Source organism: Arachis hypogaea, chromosome 13 (genome assembly GCF_003086295.3).
Source record: "Arachis hypogaea cultivar Tifrunner chromosome 13, arahy.Tifrunner.gnm2.J5K5, whole genome shotgun sequence".
NCBI lineage: Eukaryota > Viridiplantae > Streptophyta > Magnoliopsida > Fabales > Fabaceae > Arachis > Arachis hypogaea.
In genome coordinates this window covers 102033880-102050963 of record NC_092048.1, presented here as the reverse complement: position 1 = coordinate 102050963, position 17084 = coordinate 102033880, and the positions used below count along the sequence as shown (strand labels likewise).

The 17084-nt window shown below is 36.2% G+C and overlaps 3 protein-coding genes across 21 annotated transcripts; 1 reads left to right on the top strand and 2 right to left on the bottom strand.

The window, feature by feature from the left end:
- Positions 1 to 2657: 2657 nt before the first annotated feature.
- On the bottom strand, positions 2658 to 3790 carry LOC112735180 (protein FAR1-RELATED SEQUENCE 5-like). Its single transcript, XM_025784749.1, has 3 exons — positions 3342 to 3790; positions 3003 to 3245; positions 2658 to 2844 (listed from the first exon to the last, which is right to left on the bottom strand). The coding sequence occupies exons 1-3, from the start codon at positions 3788 to 3790 to the stop codon at positions 2658 to 2660; spliced, it is 879 nt and encodes a 292-aa protein (XP_025640534.1).
- A 4033-nt stretch (positions 3791 to 7823) lies between these two features.
- LOC112732454 (shaggy-related protein kinase alpha) lies at positions 7824 to 10788 on the top strand. Of its 19 annotated transcripts, none has more exons than XM_072212187.1 (9): positions 7824 to 8288; positions 8414 to 8461; positions 8712 to 8880; positions 8990 to 9082; positions 9352 to 9409; positions 9699 to 9864; positions 10031 to 10093; positions 10187 to 10267; positions 10482 to 10788. In XM_072212187.1, exons 3-6 carry the CDS (start codon positions 8776 to 8778, stop codon positions 9704 to 9706), a joined length of 264 nt encoding a protein of 87 aa, XP_072068288.1. In that variant the 5' UTR covers positions 7824 to 8288; positions 8414 to 8461; positions 8712 to 8775; the 3' UTR covers positions 9707 to 9864; positions 10031 to 10093; positions 10187 to 10267; positions 10482 to 10788. The 19 variants fall into 19 exon arrangements, with proteins under 19 accessions (XP_072068288.1, XP_072068284.1, XP_072068283.1 ...); XM_072212183.1 differs by having other exon boundaries at positions 7855 to 8288; positions 8715 to 8880; positions 9725 to 9864; XM_072212182.1 differs by having other exon boundaries at positions 7855 to 8288; positions 8715 to 8880; positions 9725 to 9864; positions 10031 to 10099.
- Positions 10789 to 12186: 1398 nt separating this feature from the next.
- On the bottom strand, positions 12187 to 13334 carry LOC112732453 (uncharacterized). The gene has a single exon (XM_025781173.3). It carries the CDS (start codon positions 12918 to 12920, stop codon positions 12363 to 12365), a length of 558 nt encoding a protein of 185 aa, XP_025636958.1. The 5' UTR covers positions 12921 to 13334; the 3' UTR covers positions 12187 to 12362.
- Positions 13335 to 17084: the final 3750 nt, after the last annotated feature.

The window sequence follows — 17084 nt, the reverse complement described above, 5'->3', positions numbered from 1 at the left end:
GCTTTTCTATAGATTGTGAGTTCTGTATTTTGTGATCAAACAAAGAATACACTATTATGGTCATCATTACACCCACTGTCAATATTCTCAATTAGTTAACTTGTATAAGGTATGGCCATACTTAGCCACACTATTCTTTTTGGGTGGTGTTGTACTTATCTACTTGTGATTTTTGTGATGATAGAGTTTGTGCAGTTGCACCAAGCTTCCTTCTGTATTTACCTGAGTTTTTGTTATTAGAAAAATCTTCTATTTCAGGAACGTCCTGTATATGTTTGCTACAACATAAGAATGTCAAGTTTTCCACACTTATAGAATTTTCGTGCCATGCTTACAAGGTGAAAATGTGGTGGACTGAAGAATTGTGCTTTTTTCACTCTTGTTGAGAATATACATTCAACTATCAATTACAAATTCGCAGGCAGATTTATAAGATTTTTTTCAACAAGTTATCATGGCATCTTAATAAGATTATTAAGAAAATGTTAGTATTTTTGTAAGAAATTTATTGTGTCTTAGGCTCAGTACATTGGATCCGATATGTGTGTTTTATGCAGTTGTGGGCTTGCAGGGGTATAGATATTACTTAATATCACATAATAATTCATAAATTCAAGACATTTATTTTTAAAGAGGCGTTTGCTCTCATTAACCTATTCTTGAAAACTGATTTGAAATGTGTATGAATGTTATTTGGTTGGTAAAAACTCTTATATGAAAGACTGAAGAGAAAGGTCCCTATAATAATACAGCCATGTTCCACCTGCACGTATGACATAACTCTAGAACAACCCTTATTTCCATATTATGTATACTCTCCATAGTTATAATACAGTCATGTTCTTGTATCTGTAGTCCAGGAGATTGAAATTCTCACCATACAATAAATCGTCATCCACAACACATAATAATAGCAAATATCCAAATATAATGTCATTCCCGGTTCATTCAAGTGAATACTTTAACTGGAGACGACTTCTACTCGCATACCAACTTCCATATCTTCTAAGCAACCTCCGTAACTAATTCTTTAACATTCTGATAAGACAACACCAACATGGTAAAGGTACGTGGATGAGAAAAAAAAACCAAAATATTCGGGAGACTTGCAAGCTTGAACATAACATCTTTGCAATGGAACTATAAAACTACCATACCATAGCATCCACTAGATGCCACAAGAGAATGTCGTTGCTTTGTAGTAGATACCAACAATAAATTCACCGAAGAGCACCATTCTTTTCCACTAAAGACCCTAGACCAATTACATTCTGCAATTAATAAGTGTCATTACTCTGTGTATCTATAACTGTTTAGCGACTACAGGGGGACCTGAAATTCAATTAAAAACTTTGTAGAATAAGGCATTATAAAATTTGAAAATAATTAAGCTTGTGACTAATGCAACGACTTAACGAAGTAGCTTACAGACGAAAAGCAACCATATTTCATACCCTACAACAGCACTAAATCTCGCTTTCAAAGAGTTACCTCCAAAATCCACCTCAATTGGCTCACTACCAAGACTTGTCGAGGCACCATTGGGTCCGCTATGAATCACACCTGGGACGAAAGAAGGAGAATAGCACGGGACGAATGACATTGGTACACAGGTAGGTGTTGCATAAAAATGGTTTATGCATTGCCCACCCAAGAATATATTGCCTCCACCTTCGGAAGGTGCGAACTGCAACATGCTCGATTGAGTAGGGGTCATGCCTAATGGTGCACCTCGTTAGCTACAGCTAGATGTGACCTTCGGTCCCTAAAAACTAAAACACGAGTACCCAGAACCACAAACAATGAAGGCTAAATCATTCCTAACAATATTTTTAAAAAAATAATGTAATGTAACCTACATCTAAATTTTTCTCTACTCATAACACATCTAATACAGTTTTTGAAACCAATAAAAAATATAGTTGCAGTAGTCACCTCTTCGAAGGGGCCCTCCCTGCGTAATAACGTGGTTCGTTCCGTGGATTTTACATTGGCGAATAAAGACTCAACGAAAGCTGATGATGGTGCTTCTGATCCCGCTGGTACAACCTTCCCATTGTGGCCTGCACATGTTCTTCTTGTATGTCCGGAGACCCCACACTTAGTGCAACAACGCCTCTTCGGTTTAGGCTCCTTCTCGGAGGCACATAAATTGGCTTTTCTCCGCTTCGGTGCACCCTTTGTAGTTGCCATCGTAAGGTCTTTGACCCCATAGTTGTTGGCAAAACCTTGTTACCGTCCTTTTCCACACGGCGCCGTTGCAATATATCAACCAGGTTTGATATAGCATCCTATGCAAGCACAAAATCTTCAACCTCTTCGCAACCAAGTGTAACAACATGGGTCAAAGCTGAGTATAGTGCACTGTATCGAAGCAGTCTTGCCTGTTCTCTTGATCCATTCCCCATTTTCAACGTTGTACAGTCTTTTACAATCTTACACCAGCGCCTAAGGACAAGTTTTTCAGGAATTTCCTCCATACCCTCGTACTTCATGACACAAAATATATGGGAGCACGGTATGCCATCACTGTCCCACATCTTACACTCACACTCAATCTTTCGGTCATTCGAATCATACAAAACCTTCAATACCCGGTCCGGTCTACCCATTTTACTAAAGCTATACACAATGGTCGTGCTGATGCTCTCCCTTCCCTAAAACAATAGCGTTGCAACACCCTTGATTTGCTTCTTAACCTCCCTAAAAACAGCTCTTGTATACAGCTTCGACGCAGACAACTCTATTGCATCTAATCCAGTATTTAACACGGGTATGTAATAAGTGGAGTAAAATTGTGCAGTAACCTCATTGTTCTGATAATCTTTCACGACCCTATCCAAACTGTGAACCAGTTCAAGAATGCTATCTATTAACTTTAGGAACGCTTTAATGAAAGAATTGATTCCTTCACATCTTGACGTTGTCCTATATCCGGTGCAAAAGGTCCCCCTCAGATAGGCCATTGCCCAACTCTCTTTAATGTCATATGTCGATTGCACCATGTATTTTGGCCTAGACTGAGAGACTCGATTGAGGTCCTCCAATATCTCTCGAACTCGTCAACATCAAAGTTTTCATAGATAGCCTTTTTGAATACTTTCCGAAATTCAGCTTCCTTTACCCGTTGGACACAAATTTTCTCCAAATGCCATGCATATAGTCTGTGCTTGGTTGAAGGCATCACCTCTGTAACGGTAGTGCGCATTGCCTTATCTCCATCCGTCACAACAAGGTTCGGTGTTCTTTAACCCATAACATCCAAAAGGTTCAGTAGAACCCATCTGTAAGTGTGGACCTCCTCATCTTGAAGCAAGGCAAATCCAAAAATGCAAGTTTGCCTGTGATGATTTGTCCCAAAGAACACCACCAGAGGTTTCTTGTACTTGTTCCCACGGTACGTCGCGTCAAATGCAAGGACATCACCAAACAACTCATAATCGGATTTCATGATACTGTCCACCCAAAATAAGTTACCCAACCGATTATCTGCAGTCGTTGTGTATCTGGCGACTGACATAAGGTCCGCATTTGCCTTCCCCTCCAAGTAACTGATAGTTGCAGCCGCATCCCCATCCAAGATTCGTGCTCGCCATTGACTGTGAACATAGTTGTACAAATCCTTTTTTGTAAACCGAAGCATGCTATATCCACCGGATTGGCCTGCCATGTAAGCCATTATCTTCGAGACAGGGATTCCGAATTGCTTCATGCTATTCACTTGAGCCTTATCCTCGTCGCTCATTTTTTGATGACTTGGCAACAGGTTGCAAAACGCAGCTAGGGCCATGTCGTGGTTGTGTTCATCAATAATCTTTCGCACTCTCTACACATTATCATGGACATCATAGTATATTTTCAATTTCGCCTTGTAGTAAATGCGACTCTCCAGCCGCTCCTCCCTTACTTGTTCTGGCCGATCATAATGCTTGTCACTCCTCGTGCCCTGATGATGACAGAAGAAGTCCCGCCTCACCAAAACACTGTCAACCCGTCCCACATCCCCTTTGCAAACACCAAACCCCCTTGTCCAGGCAAACTCCTTGTAAGCATTGTAGGCCTCCTCATCAGAAGTGAAAACTGTATGCAAGAAGTCCTCAGCGGTAACTAACACAGGAACATTGTCGTGAACATCCCCCTGTGAGCGATGCAATTCTTTCTTCGATTCTGACTGACTTGTTCCCATGCCAAATAAGCTAGTACTGTCGTCGTCATTAGAGGACCCTAAAGAACCACACACACCCAACGACATCTCAAATGACTCTTCATCATTATCGCTTAAGTAAAGGTCAAAATCCATTTGGCCTGAAACTGCAAAACCAGCATATATAAAAGGAAATAAACAAAGCTGAGTAGCAATCACGAACTTACAAATAAAATTAGAATTAATAGAAACAGTGAAAACATAGAGAAAGCATTAAATATGCACTAATGAATGGGAGATCAAACGCCACTCAAATTCTTCTGCTCATACGATTAGGAATTCTAGATTAAAAATATAGTCCTAAGATACGAGGAAATGGTTTTTCCGAACTCCAATTTAATAATATGAGTCATAGCCATCAATATCCATGTCAATCGAAGTTAATTTCGCACAACTGAATCTCTCAAAAATAATCTACCGTTGGTTATCATGTGTGGCATCCTCATAAAGCTTTAGTTTGAAAAATTAAAATTGTAACTTACAATTTTTTTCTCAGTTTACATGAATACAATTATATCAATATATTTATACATATATTTAAACTTTTTAACATAACAGCTTAAATTAAAACACTAATAATTTATGGAATATCATTAAATTAAATAAACGAATATACCTAATTCTTCTTTCGAGTTTGCAATGTTTTCACCTTTGCTTCCAAAAGGTTTCAACTGCTTTCAGTACGACGTTTGCTAGTTCCTTAACTTTAGGGTGTGAACATTAATTATTACAATGATACTGTGTTTTATTATGTTTAAATTTGTCAAAATCCTATTCCAACCGTTATATTTAAAGTAAAACATTTGAAGTAATTGTGAGGTAGAGTTATTATTTTTTTGTTGGTTAAAAGATAGAGTTATTAGGTTAAGTGAAGGAGATGACAGATAGTAATTATGGGAGACAAAAGAATTCAGATGTGTAATTAAAGAATACAATAAGAGAGATTCATACCAGTGTTCACGAGTTTCGCAGTTCGTGCAATTGCTAATTACCTCCCAAAAACTGACATCACCATAAATATCACAAGGTTGAATCTGCATAGATATAATAAATGCAAACATATCAAAAATGACTGAATAGCAACTAATATTATAACTTGGAGAAGTAAGAAGCAAGGATAGTTGCAGAAGGCAAAAGCTGAGTATTGTTAAATTCAGTTTTAACAGCTTGCGCTTAATACTAAAAGTTGTAACTTCCAGCAACCAATTTACTTTAAAGAAAAGAATATCATTAACTAACAGAGAAGTACAAATCAAGAAAATTTAAAAAACAATTATGGTGAAGAAACACAAAAAAATAAGAGGTCCTTAAGGTGTAACTTTTACGGGCAGCCAATGCATGAGGCTCTCACTTGGCACACATCTACAGTTTTGTTGGAGAGATACAATTTTTTGAAGGAAATGGTGGTACACAGTTGCACATAATATACTCATATTTTGTGTCTCTTCAGGAAGTTCAAACACGAATTTTTTATGTTGGACACAAATTTTTAATCTATTTTTACCTTTAATATTTTGTCAATTCTCCAAATCTACCCTCCTTCCCCTAACCGTTCCCTTTTTCTCCTTCACTCTCACCAAGAGGCTGTCTTTTGCTTCTCTCCCATGACAACAACTCTCTCTCTTCCTCCCTCCATCCCTCCCTCCCCTATTTTTTTTATAATAATCTATATCTGGGTTATGTTACTTCTATATTTGAGTTATTGAAAATATCGGTAGTGACTATGTCAATCTTAAAAGAAAAGTAACAAATTGAAGTGGGGATAGTGCATGTGGTGTTATTGTGATATGGTATTCATGATGGAAAAAGAAGAATGATATTCATATTTTAATTTAATTGTAATTTGTGTCTTGTGTTATGTATTATTACCAAACAAACCAAAAAAATTTATATGTATTCAAATGTCTATGTCTATTTAAATATAATGTCTATGTCTTATTTTCTTCCACCCACTAATCAAACACAGTCATATAGAACCCAAGTTCTTGGGTTGCCAAGAGATGCCAGAACCTTAGAACCTTGTAACAAAAAAATAACTATATACTAATATTTAGTACTAGTAAAAGCCATCTAATAATCATGGGGTTTTAAAGGACAATAAGAAATGTATATGCTATGAATTATAAAACAGTAATTTCCACTGAGAACAATTGAAATGGAACTCAAGATACAAGACAATTGGTGGAGCTTTTCTTGTTCAGTGAAGCCAAAACACATACAGAAGATGGGCATGGAATATGTTATCATGACATGAAATCAAACTGGTGATTGATATTGTTATGGGAAGTTTTTTCTGAGAAGAATTATTAACTAGCACACAAGCAAAATATAATAGGGACAATATTGTTTCTGGTAAGATTATATGTTTGTAAGTGATTAGTGGCAACAAGACACTCAGGATTTTTGAGAATGTGAGTTTTTTATGAAACGGGAAGAAGATAGTGTGGAAAAGCGGCCAAATGCAATGAAAATGGGAACACTTTAATATAAAGCAAGTACATTTTTACGCCGTTAGATTTCTACTTATTTAACTTAGTCCCTAACCATATAGTTCAAAGGGGGGCAAGATGCATTTTTCTAAAGTCCAGTTAATTTGATATGTGCTCTAGTTAGCTCGATAGAGTGGCAGGTGAAATCCATCAATTTGTATAGTTCGAATTGTATGTTTTCTAAATTCTAATTGAAAGTGCAAAAGTTCAACAATTCAACAAGAGATCAAGAAGCATATTTCTAAATGTTCCAGTTATGTTAAGTAAAAAAAATCAGCAAAACTTTGGCTACACATATCCAATATATTCCCTTTCACATCACACCTGTTCTACCAAAGAATATTAATGAATTTCTGTATAAGAATTCCATAAATGATGTGTAGTTAATTTGCAATGCAAACACGAAAAACATAATTATGGCATCATGCATTATGCAACACATAACAGTGCACTATCTTATGTGAATTTGCAATGCAATGAGAAATAAGGCAAAATACCAGTGATTGTGGACTGCCGATGAGAAATCGAAGCAGAAGGAGATGATGACTCCAAGTTCCGATCAGGCCTCCAGAGTCAAGAGCTCGATTACGATTTCACTACTGCTTTGGGATGACGCAGTTACACAAAGAAGCTTCTGCTCACCACGTCTCAACGTAATCCAGCCCACCTCTACCTGTTCCACTCAGAGAAGCCCCCTGTGTCCACTGCCATCGAGTACACTCCTATGTTTATCCGTCGAACTGGTCGTGGAGGTGCAAAATCCTCTCACGTTACTCACACTCTCACAGGTAGGTTGAAGATCCGGTGATAGTAGCTCAATTGTAGTTGTTCCAAGTCTTCTTTTTTAACATTATCAATGGATTTTTTAACCCTACCCATCCCCAACACCCACCCAACCCGAAACCAGATCTACTATTGATTCTATCATTCAAAAAAGTCTTGCTAGCCCATAAATACAAACGGAGTTTCTTCCCTAAAAATTGTCAAGCCGAGCCACAATGGAAGGTGTAAACGCCGCTGTCCGTAAGCCTCAGCCTGCATCTAGGAGAATTCCCACATAAGACACGCGTCACTAGATCTCCAATAGTAAAAGAATCTCTATAAAATAACATCTGTACCATAGTATGTACCTTTTTATTAAAATATTTTTTTCTTAATAATGGTTTCAAGTCTATTGTCACCGAAATAGAGGGAGTGAGGGTGAAAAACAGATTCAGAGGGAAGGGAGATCTCATTGTTGAAACCCTAGGTTCACTGTGACTATCGTCACCGTCGTCGCATCCATAGGTCATCTCCACCCTCCAAATCGGCGCCTCCGCATCTTCCTCCACCTCCTCCCCTCCCGTTTTCCAATCTCCACAACCTCCACATCGACAAGCGCCTCTCCATTCCCCTTCCCTTCTCTCTTCCCATTCCCGCTGGAAGGCGCTCTCTCAAGGTGCATTGCGTTACTGCTCGCATCCCGATTTGCTCTGCTTATCCGATGTCGGCTTGGATGCACTCGGCGAAGGCCTTCCAAGGCTCGAGAGCTTGAGATTGATCTGGTGCTCTAACATCTCTAGCAACGGTTTGAAATCCCTTGCTTACAAATGCCGGTAATTCAATTTTGCTTAGCAATTTTGATTTCGTATTCTATTTCCTGATTAAAAATTTTGATATGCTACAATGGACATTCGGTTTTTTGTTTATTTTTATGGTTTCATGAATGTATGTTTTGTAGGAAGTGGAATTGCTCGAGATGAACTTGAATTGGTGGGAGAAAGATACGGTACATTGCATATTTGTGATTTGTGATTTGAATTTGTTGGATTTTTTATTCCTCCGGATGGATCTTTCAAGTTCACTCAATGGAAAAATGAAGGAAAAAATTGCATTTATTGTTTTCATGTATTTTTGGACTTAGGTTTTCTGTGCATAGAAAGTGGTACTTTACTATTTTTGCTTCAGCTTCATGCTCATTTATTTAGTTTTGCTTTGATTAAAAATTAAAAATATAATTTTGTTGTTGTTGATTCTAGAAGGCAGATGAGTGAGTTTTGAGCTATTGAAGAAGATGCAAGGAAGTGAGGGAAGAACCTAAATATGGCATCTGTTGGTATGGCACCAACATCAGGCGTGAGAGAATCAGGTGGCGGCGTTGATAGATTGCCGGAAGAGATGAACGATATGAAAATTAGGGATGATAAGGTATGCCAGTACACTCTGTTAATTTCTTGGCACAATATCCCTTTTCTTGTTGTGTTTTGTGTTTTTAAGTTTCAGAGTTTAGTTCTTTATGGTTTGGTTCATCTTGCAGGAAATGGAAGCTACAGTTGTTGATGGCAATGGAATGGAGACCGGCCATATCATTGTAACTACTATTGGTGGTAAAAATGGTCAACCAAAGCAGGTACATCTTCTCCTTCTATCTTTTTCCCCTGATATATCTATGGAATGCTTTAAATAATCTAGCTGATAACTAGTTTATTGTCTCACTTGTTGTGTTGACATGGTGCTTGGATGATGTAGGCTAGTATATAAACAATTTAATTCATTTGGGGACCTTATTTTTTTGAATATGTTCGTTTCCCCTCTCTTGTCTTTTATAGATGTAATATAGTATATCTAGTCCCTTTGTTGCAAACTTTCTTCTAGTTTACTTTTCTGTTTTTACTGCAGGGGTGCAAATGCTTGTATCTTGATATTGATGATGATAGGAAGGAAGTTGGTACAACAGGTAATTATTTTGGTTAGCAGTGGCCCAATTCTTTAGTTGTATGTATAACATTTTTTAGCAGTGGTTAACAAATTAGTTGTATGTATAACATTTTTTATATTGAAAGTGCATTAAAAATTATATATATAACTTCTATCTACAACAATAGGGAAAAAGTTGGAAAACAATAAATGTACACTATTTTCGTTGTATATATGGATGTCAAATAATTAAGAGAAGCACGTGTCTTTTTATTCAAGAAACAAGTATATCATCATTATTCAATAGAGCATGATGAATTGAATTGAAGGACATTAATGGCAAGGAGAATGGCAGTAACACATGCAGATCTTGAACCAAGAAGAAGCAGAACAGATTTAAATAGCAAAACTGGTGCATTTCTTATGGTTCTTACAATTTTATTAGGCCTCTTGTGTTTCATCTTGTGTCTCATTGCAGAAGCCACACGTTCTCAGGTTCAATTTCTTTTAACTTTTACTTCATTTATTTGCATATTATTACATATATTTATGCTATTTGCTGCATGATATTTTTTTCATTTTTAAAATAACTATTGTTTTTGGTAGACTAGATAAATTTGATTTTTTTTTTGCTCAACATTTTTATATACTGCAAATTAAGGATTGGGATTCTATACTCAACTTCATTGAGAAGTCATAAAAGAATGCTGGGAGAAAAATATAGGTTGTGGTATGCCCTCTCACTGCATCTTACATAGGTATGATGAGCTATTGTTTTTTACATTTTTATTCACTATTTATTACTGGGTTCTTATAGGAGAGTCCTTCGATCAGTCCACTTACATAGTACATGAAGATCAACCATGGGAAGATCTCAACATTCTTTCAACAGAAGCAGGCAAGGTTTATTGTTTTGGTGGTCAAACAGATTCTTTTGCATTATTTGAGTGTGATCAATTTTGTTCGTTTACTTTTTTCTCTCTTGTCTTATACACATGGGTTAAACATTATATAAGGTAGATATCCCCATAATTGTTTTTTTGTACAGTGGATCATTCTGGCTTGTTTTTATAATTACATTGAACTACTATTGTCAAATATCTTTGTTGCAGATAAATCAAAATTTGGAAGCCATACTAAGAATTCCCAAGAACTCTCTGTTTCCACTTCAGGCAAGCTAACCAAAGATGAATATCATCAATTTGACAGGGAAGATGTTAGAACCTCTCTTGGTTACTTGTGTCAAGGGACTGAAATATATTGAGAAAGAAACAAAACAAGAGAGACTTCTCTTATCAGACTCTTTTCTGAAAATTTAGTTTATGATTCATATGCCAGATGCATGCCAATTGTTGAAAACCATAAGAGTTTATTGATATATGATAAGAATGGTCAATCATTAAGAGATTACTTTTCATATGATAATGTTCCTAGTGCAGAAATTTTATTTGATAATGCACCTTTTTAGATGATAATGTTTAAATTTGTATTATGCTTTATTACTTTTCAAGAGAAATTTGTATATAAATATTTTGAATTTAATAAAATATTTCATTTTGTAGTATTTAATTTTAGTATATTTATATTATGTACAATAATAATAACCGTTGGTAAAAAATAATTTGAAATTTTAGAAAAAGGATAGGTTGTTATTTCTAAAAGATTGAGTATAATTAAAAAAGTCTCAAGATTTTAGTGGCAATAATAATGGCGGCTAAAAGTAAATAATATTACAATTTTAGAATTATTTTTAGTGGTCATATTAATTGTCAGTAAATTGGGTTTTGGCGGCAATAGTAATGACTACTAAAAGTGAATCCCTTACAATCTTAGAATTACTTTTGGTAGCCATATAAATTGCCAAGAAAATGGCCACTAAAAGTTATATACTTCTTGCGGCCATTAAAAAGGTCTTTACCGGCTAATACTATAATTGCCGCTAAAATCTTTTAGCGACAAAGCATAAGACGGCTAATGTCTAATTGTTGGTAAATGTATTAGCAGCTATTTTTATTGCCACTAAAAGCAAAATAAATAGCCGCTAAAAGTGATTTTTCTACTAGTGGATGAAGAGAGAAAGAAGTATAAATTGAAGAGAATGTGTGTGTGTGTCGTGTTGAAGAGAGAAGGAAGAAGAGATGATGGATTGTGGGAAGTGAAGTCTAGGGTTAGGGGTGAGTTTGGGGTTCTTCGCAGACACAATGAATACAAAAGGGTTCTTTGAAGAGTTTAGGGTTTCTTGAAGGAGAAAGATAGGGTTTCGAAGAGGGTAACTCATCATATCCTTTTTTAAAAGTTTTTTTTGGGACCTTTTGGTCACGCTTTTGAAGCGTGGCAAAAGAGTTATAAGAAACAGCTACACTTTAAAAACATCACTATAACGAAATCATATCGCCACACTTTAAAAGCGTCACTATTTTGTTTATTTTGTCATGCTTCTCTATGGCCACGCTTTTGAAGCGTGGCAAAATAAACATGGTCAAATCTCTAATCAATTGCCACTCTCATACATGGCCATTAACCCATGTCGCCACGCTTTTGAAGCGTAACAAGAAAATACATGCTCAAATCTCTAATCAATCGCCACCCTCATAAAAGCGTTGACCTTTGTTGGTCACGCTTTTAAAGCATAACAAGAAAAAAAGGCAGCCAAATGCCGTTACCTGCTGGCCAAGTGAAAATTAAGAAACGAACCTAACTACCATCAGTTATGATTTACGATTATGAGTAGTTCTCCTTATTAGATCAAGCTATATATTCAACAACGTTATCTCAAAATAATACTAAAATAGTCCTGGGTCACCGAAACTTATAATAAAAAACAGAAATCTCAAACACGCTATATATACATACACATACATTTATACATATATGCTATAGTGGTACGTTATGTATGATTACAATAATTAATAGTAACAACTACCAGCCAGAACACTATTATAATAATAACCTAATTGAAGAGTATGTAAGTGATGTATATGGTTTTGTGTGAGTCAAGCACACGAAATACGAATAGGAGTGGGCGTAGTAAACCTTTCGGAAGCTGACTTTCTAACCAAGGAACTTATCTCCGGCGAAAGTCCACCCATCTCAAACTCTGGAAGTTCCGGTATAGTTGACAGAACCGCTTGATCATACTTATCATAAACCACGTACAAACGTTCTTTCGAGTATTTCTCTTCTAGATCTGCCATTTCGAGTTTGTTGTGACCATCACTACCACAAATCCTGAATTTATTATTGCTGCTGCTGGACTTGAAAACAAAGCGAAGGAGTTTCTGGAAGGTTCGTGAGATCTTGAACGACTTATTGTTGGATGATGATGAAGGTGGTGGTTGCTGGTGAAAACGGCGACGGTGGTCTGTTAAATGAGGCATGGAAAGGGTTCTTGGGGAACTGGCTATGGCAGAGTCGATTTGGCGCTTGAAGGAGTGAAGCTCGTAGGAGTCATAGAGTGTGCTTCCACAGTCCCAAACGCTTTTGTTGCTGGGCCAAGATGAACTCCTTCCCTTTGAAAATCGATGTTGATCTTCTTGTTTAGATTTCTCCATATATATGTATATACATGCATGCGCGCGCGCTCTCAAGTGTTGCTGTGTATGTTGTTAATTAGTAATAGGGAGGACTGAAATGTAAAGCTATATAGGAGAAGGTTTGAAAGAGATAGAGAAGAGGGTGAGTCTTCGTCTCTTTTTGTTATGCATGGTTGGTGGGCGTGGGATCAAACTCGTTACTTTGTTATTTATTAATGACTTGTGACTTGAACGCGGCCACAACACGTACTCATTACCATTAAATCCGTGAGGAAACTACTTCTAATCTAATCTAATTGCTGCAGCATGTGCTGCCCCTGTTATTGTTGCTACCTGTTGGATCCATATTGGGCAAGCATGTATTTCGTTACAGATCAGCTTAAAAATAAAAAAAAAAAGAAGCAGCAATCTTCATATCCCGTATTAGTTAAGCTAAGTCTATGGTGTGAATTGATCATAAATATATACATGCATGTAGATAAAAAAGTATTTTTCAGAATATATTGAAGTGGAAAAAGAAAGGATAGTGGGACGTGGTGGAATAATATAAGTGGTCCCTTCCTTTATGATCATGGGACTCCCTTGATTTCCTGTGGATTGTAATTACCATATCACTCGCATATATCCAGATAAGGAAGTCTAGAAAATTAATTTTATATGCGGTCAAGCAATTAATTTTTTAAAAAAATTTACTCAATTTATTTCTCTTTTATTATTTTTTTCGTTTTTTCTTGTTTTTTGTCTCTTTTTCTGTGTTGCTTTTTCGTCCACACCGCCTCTCTCTTCGGACGGTCTCTCTTTTTCTTTTTTTCTTATCACCTTTAAAAGTCAGAAATTATTTTTCATATAAAATATTCAATGGTGTATTTACTCAATATTAGAGAGGGAGGTGTTTTGCCGCGTTGTGGGTGTCAGTTCAACACGCAAAAAACGTGATGACAAGACTAGTTGGAGGCGCGGCAGTTTCCAGCAACATGCAGCGGGCGTGGTAAAGATGGCGGACAAATACGGGTGGCAATACGCAAGAGGACGTGTTGCCTCTAAATCCTGATAGCGTTGCAGATTTTTGCTTGATTCCAAGGATGCAGCAGCAACACGGGAGAGGCGTGTTGTAGGTAGTTTGCATGCAGGGATAACCCCTACCCCGGTAACTAGCGACTCTCATTCAAGTTCTATAAATTGAGTTTTTTGGTTCTTGGTATAATGCATCTAAAGTGTGTGGTGTGTGTGATACTGAAAAAGAAGAAGAATTATATAAGTGTATTATACTGAGAGTTAGGATTTTATTTAGGTGTGTTTAAAGAAAACAATTTTATAAAAAAATTATTAGTTTGTAGTGATTAAAAAAATGGTACGTAATTATACGTCACCCGAAGAACACATCATCAATTATTTATATCATCCAATTTATGTAAGTTGATAAATTTTATTATTTTATATATTTAAATAAAAAATTTATTTATATTTATTTATTTTTGAAAATTAATATTATTTAGATTTTTATTTTTGAATATAAATATTATTAAATATTTTATATATTTTCAAAAACAGATATTATTTATATTTATGTAGCTATTTTAGAAAATAAATAATAGTGATATTTATTTATTTTCGAAAATAAATATTATTTGTATTTATTTATTTTCAAAAATTAATATTATTTAGATTTTTTATTTTTGAATATAAATATTATTAAATATTTTATATATTTTTGAAAACAAATATTATTTATATTATTTATTTTCGAAAATAAATATTATTTATATTTTTTATTTTCAAAAATAAAAATTATTTAGATTTTTTTATTTTTGAATATAAATATTATTAAATAATTTATATATTTTCAAAAATAAATATTATTTATATTTATTTATTTTTTAATATAATATATTTATTTAAAATATTTAAATAAGTAAATATTTTTTATTTATGATTAGAAATAACAATGTTACCTTTATGCAAATTATTATTATAAATATTTATTTCTATTTATCTTTATTTATTTAAACTAATATTTAGTGAATAAATTTTGTTGAGCCAGCCAAATAAGAATTTGATGGTTCGTAAACTGGATCCACCGCAGACGTGGAATCCGATTGTCGAAAACTACTTACGCTCAACGGGATTCTACCTCGTCTCTAGGATTGGATTCATAAAAGGATTTTACCTCTTGTTAGCTGCTTTGGTGGAAAGGTGGAGGCCAGAAACTCATACCTTTGTATTGCAGGTGGGTGAGGTTACTGTTACACTCGAAGATGTGGCTCATATATTTGGCCTATCCATTGATGGAGAGACTATGAGCGGCTGGACAGATAGTAGTAGCGACTTCCTATAAAGTCAGAGCATCGCTATATTCGGTCGCAAACCGGTTGTCAGTAGTTCTTTGAAATCTTATATAAAGCTGGGTTGGGTTCGGGTATCAGAGACGCAGAGCAATTAGACACCGAGGAGTTTATTAAGAGATACGTCAAATGCCAAATTTTCTGTTTGTTGGATTCAACCCTATTCACAGATAAGTTGACTGCATATGCAGCATGCCAAGTATCTACCGTTGCTTTGCGATTTCGAGCGGATCCATACTTATAGTTGGGGGTCAGCATGTCTCGCGCATCTTTACAGGGCACTATGCCGTGCATCACAGTTTGATACTAAGGAGATGGATGACCCTCTTAAGTTGTTGTTTGTTTGGCATGGGAGCAACTGCGGTGTATTGCGCCCATACCCAGACAGTCCCTTCCACCGACTGTGATACCAGTTACCATGAGGTAACAGTTCCTATTTTAGTCCTGCATTATATTGACGATGCATATTTGATTGACGGTAACTTTTTTTTAATTTTTTTAATGAATCATGTTTCAAGTGGAATCATTCCTATCGGAGCAAGGCGTGGTTATCAAAGACCGTAGCGATTTTTAGGCATGAAATAGACTATATGGACGAGGTAAATATTTAGAGTTTGTATGATTCCCCCAAACATTAATATTAGGGTTCTAATTTTCTAATAATATGTGGCATTTTGTGTGGCGGTCGTACGAATGGTTCATCATACCTGACAAGTTACATGGACACCTTGAGGTGTGTGACATCGTTGCTCCGTTATTGTCATTCGAGTGTGTCGAATAGCATCCTGCGAACCGAGTGATGCGTCAACTATATTTCCAACACGTTTTATATTTGCCTCTATCTGCTGTTGTGCAAATACAGAGTAAGTAAATCTGGCACGCTTGCATTCGTGAGTCTCAGCATTCTCCCACGTAAATAGTTCGTTTAATCGATGATACGTTGCTCAGACGAGGGCCAACACAAGAAGGTTTCGGGCACCCTTCAACACTGAATTAATGCACTCCACAAGGTTCGTCATCACATGGCCCCATTGATGACCCTCATCAAATGCCAATACCCAGTGTCTAAGTCCAATGGCATTGCACCACCGGGCATATGCCTTGCCTCAGGGGCGGTGCTAGGTACAAGGAAAGGGGGGCAATGGCCCCCCCTAATTTTAATTTTTTACATGTAAATTATATGTAAATTTTAGTTTAGCCCCCCTTAAAATTTTATTTTAGTCTTATTTTATTGTGTAAATATTTTTTACCCCCCTCTAATATTTCTTCTAGCTCTGCCCCTGCCTCGCCTCGCTCTTCCAACCTCTTATAGTTGATGTACTCCTCCACCATCCTTGAATACCCTATGTTGACAACAAGTTTTTGCAGGTGCGGTACTTTGAATACCCATAAGAAGTTGCTACCGATGTGCCTTATACAAAATATCCACCATGCTCACGGAGGTTGCCAATCACCACCGGAACGGTTTATTGCTGCGTGGATTGACTCATGTCGGTCTGAGATCATACCCACATCGTCTTTTCTAACAACATATCTTCATTGATGGTGCACGAAATTGACTCTGCAATATTCACACAGATAGACCGACAAGTGCACTGGGTCGTCCAAGTAATACCTCAGGTGAATGAGGGTCGATCCCATGGAGATTGTTGGTTTGAACAAGCAATGGCTATCTTGTAGATCTTAGTCAGGTGGATAGAAAATATATTTATTGTGGAAAAACGCATAAAAACAAAATAAATAAAGTATTACTGGATAGATGTGAAATCAATTGATAAGAAAACGGTTGAGGCTTCGGAGATGCTTCTTCCTTCTGGATCAACTTTTCTCACTGTCTACT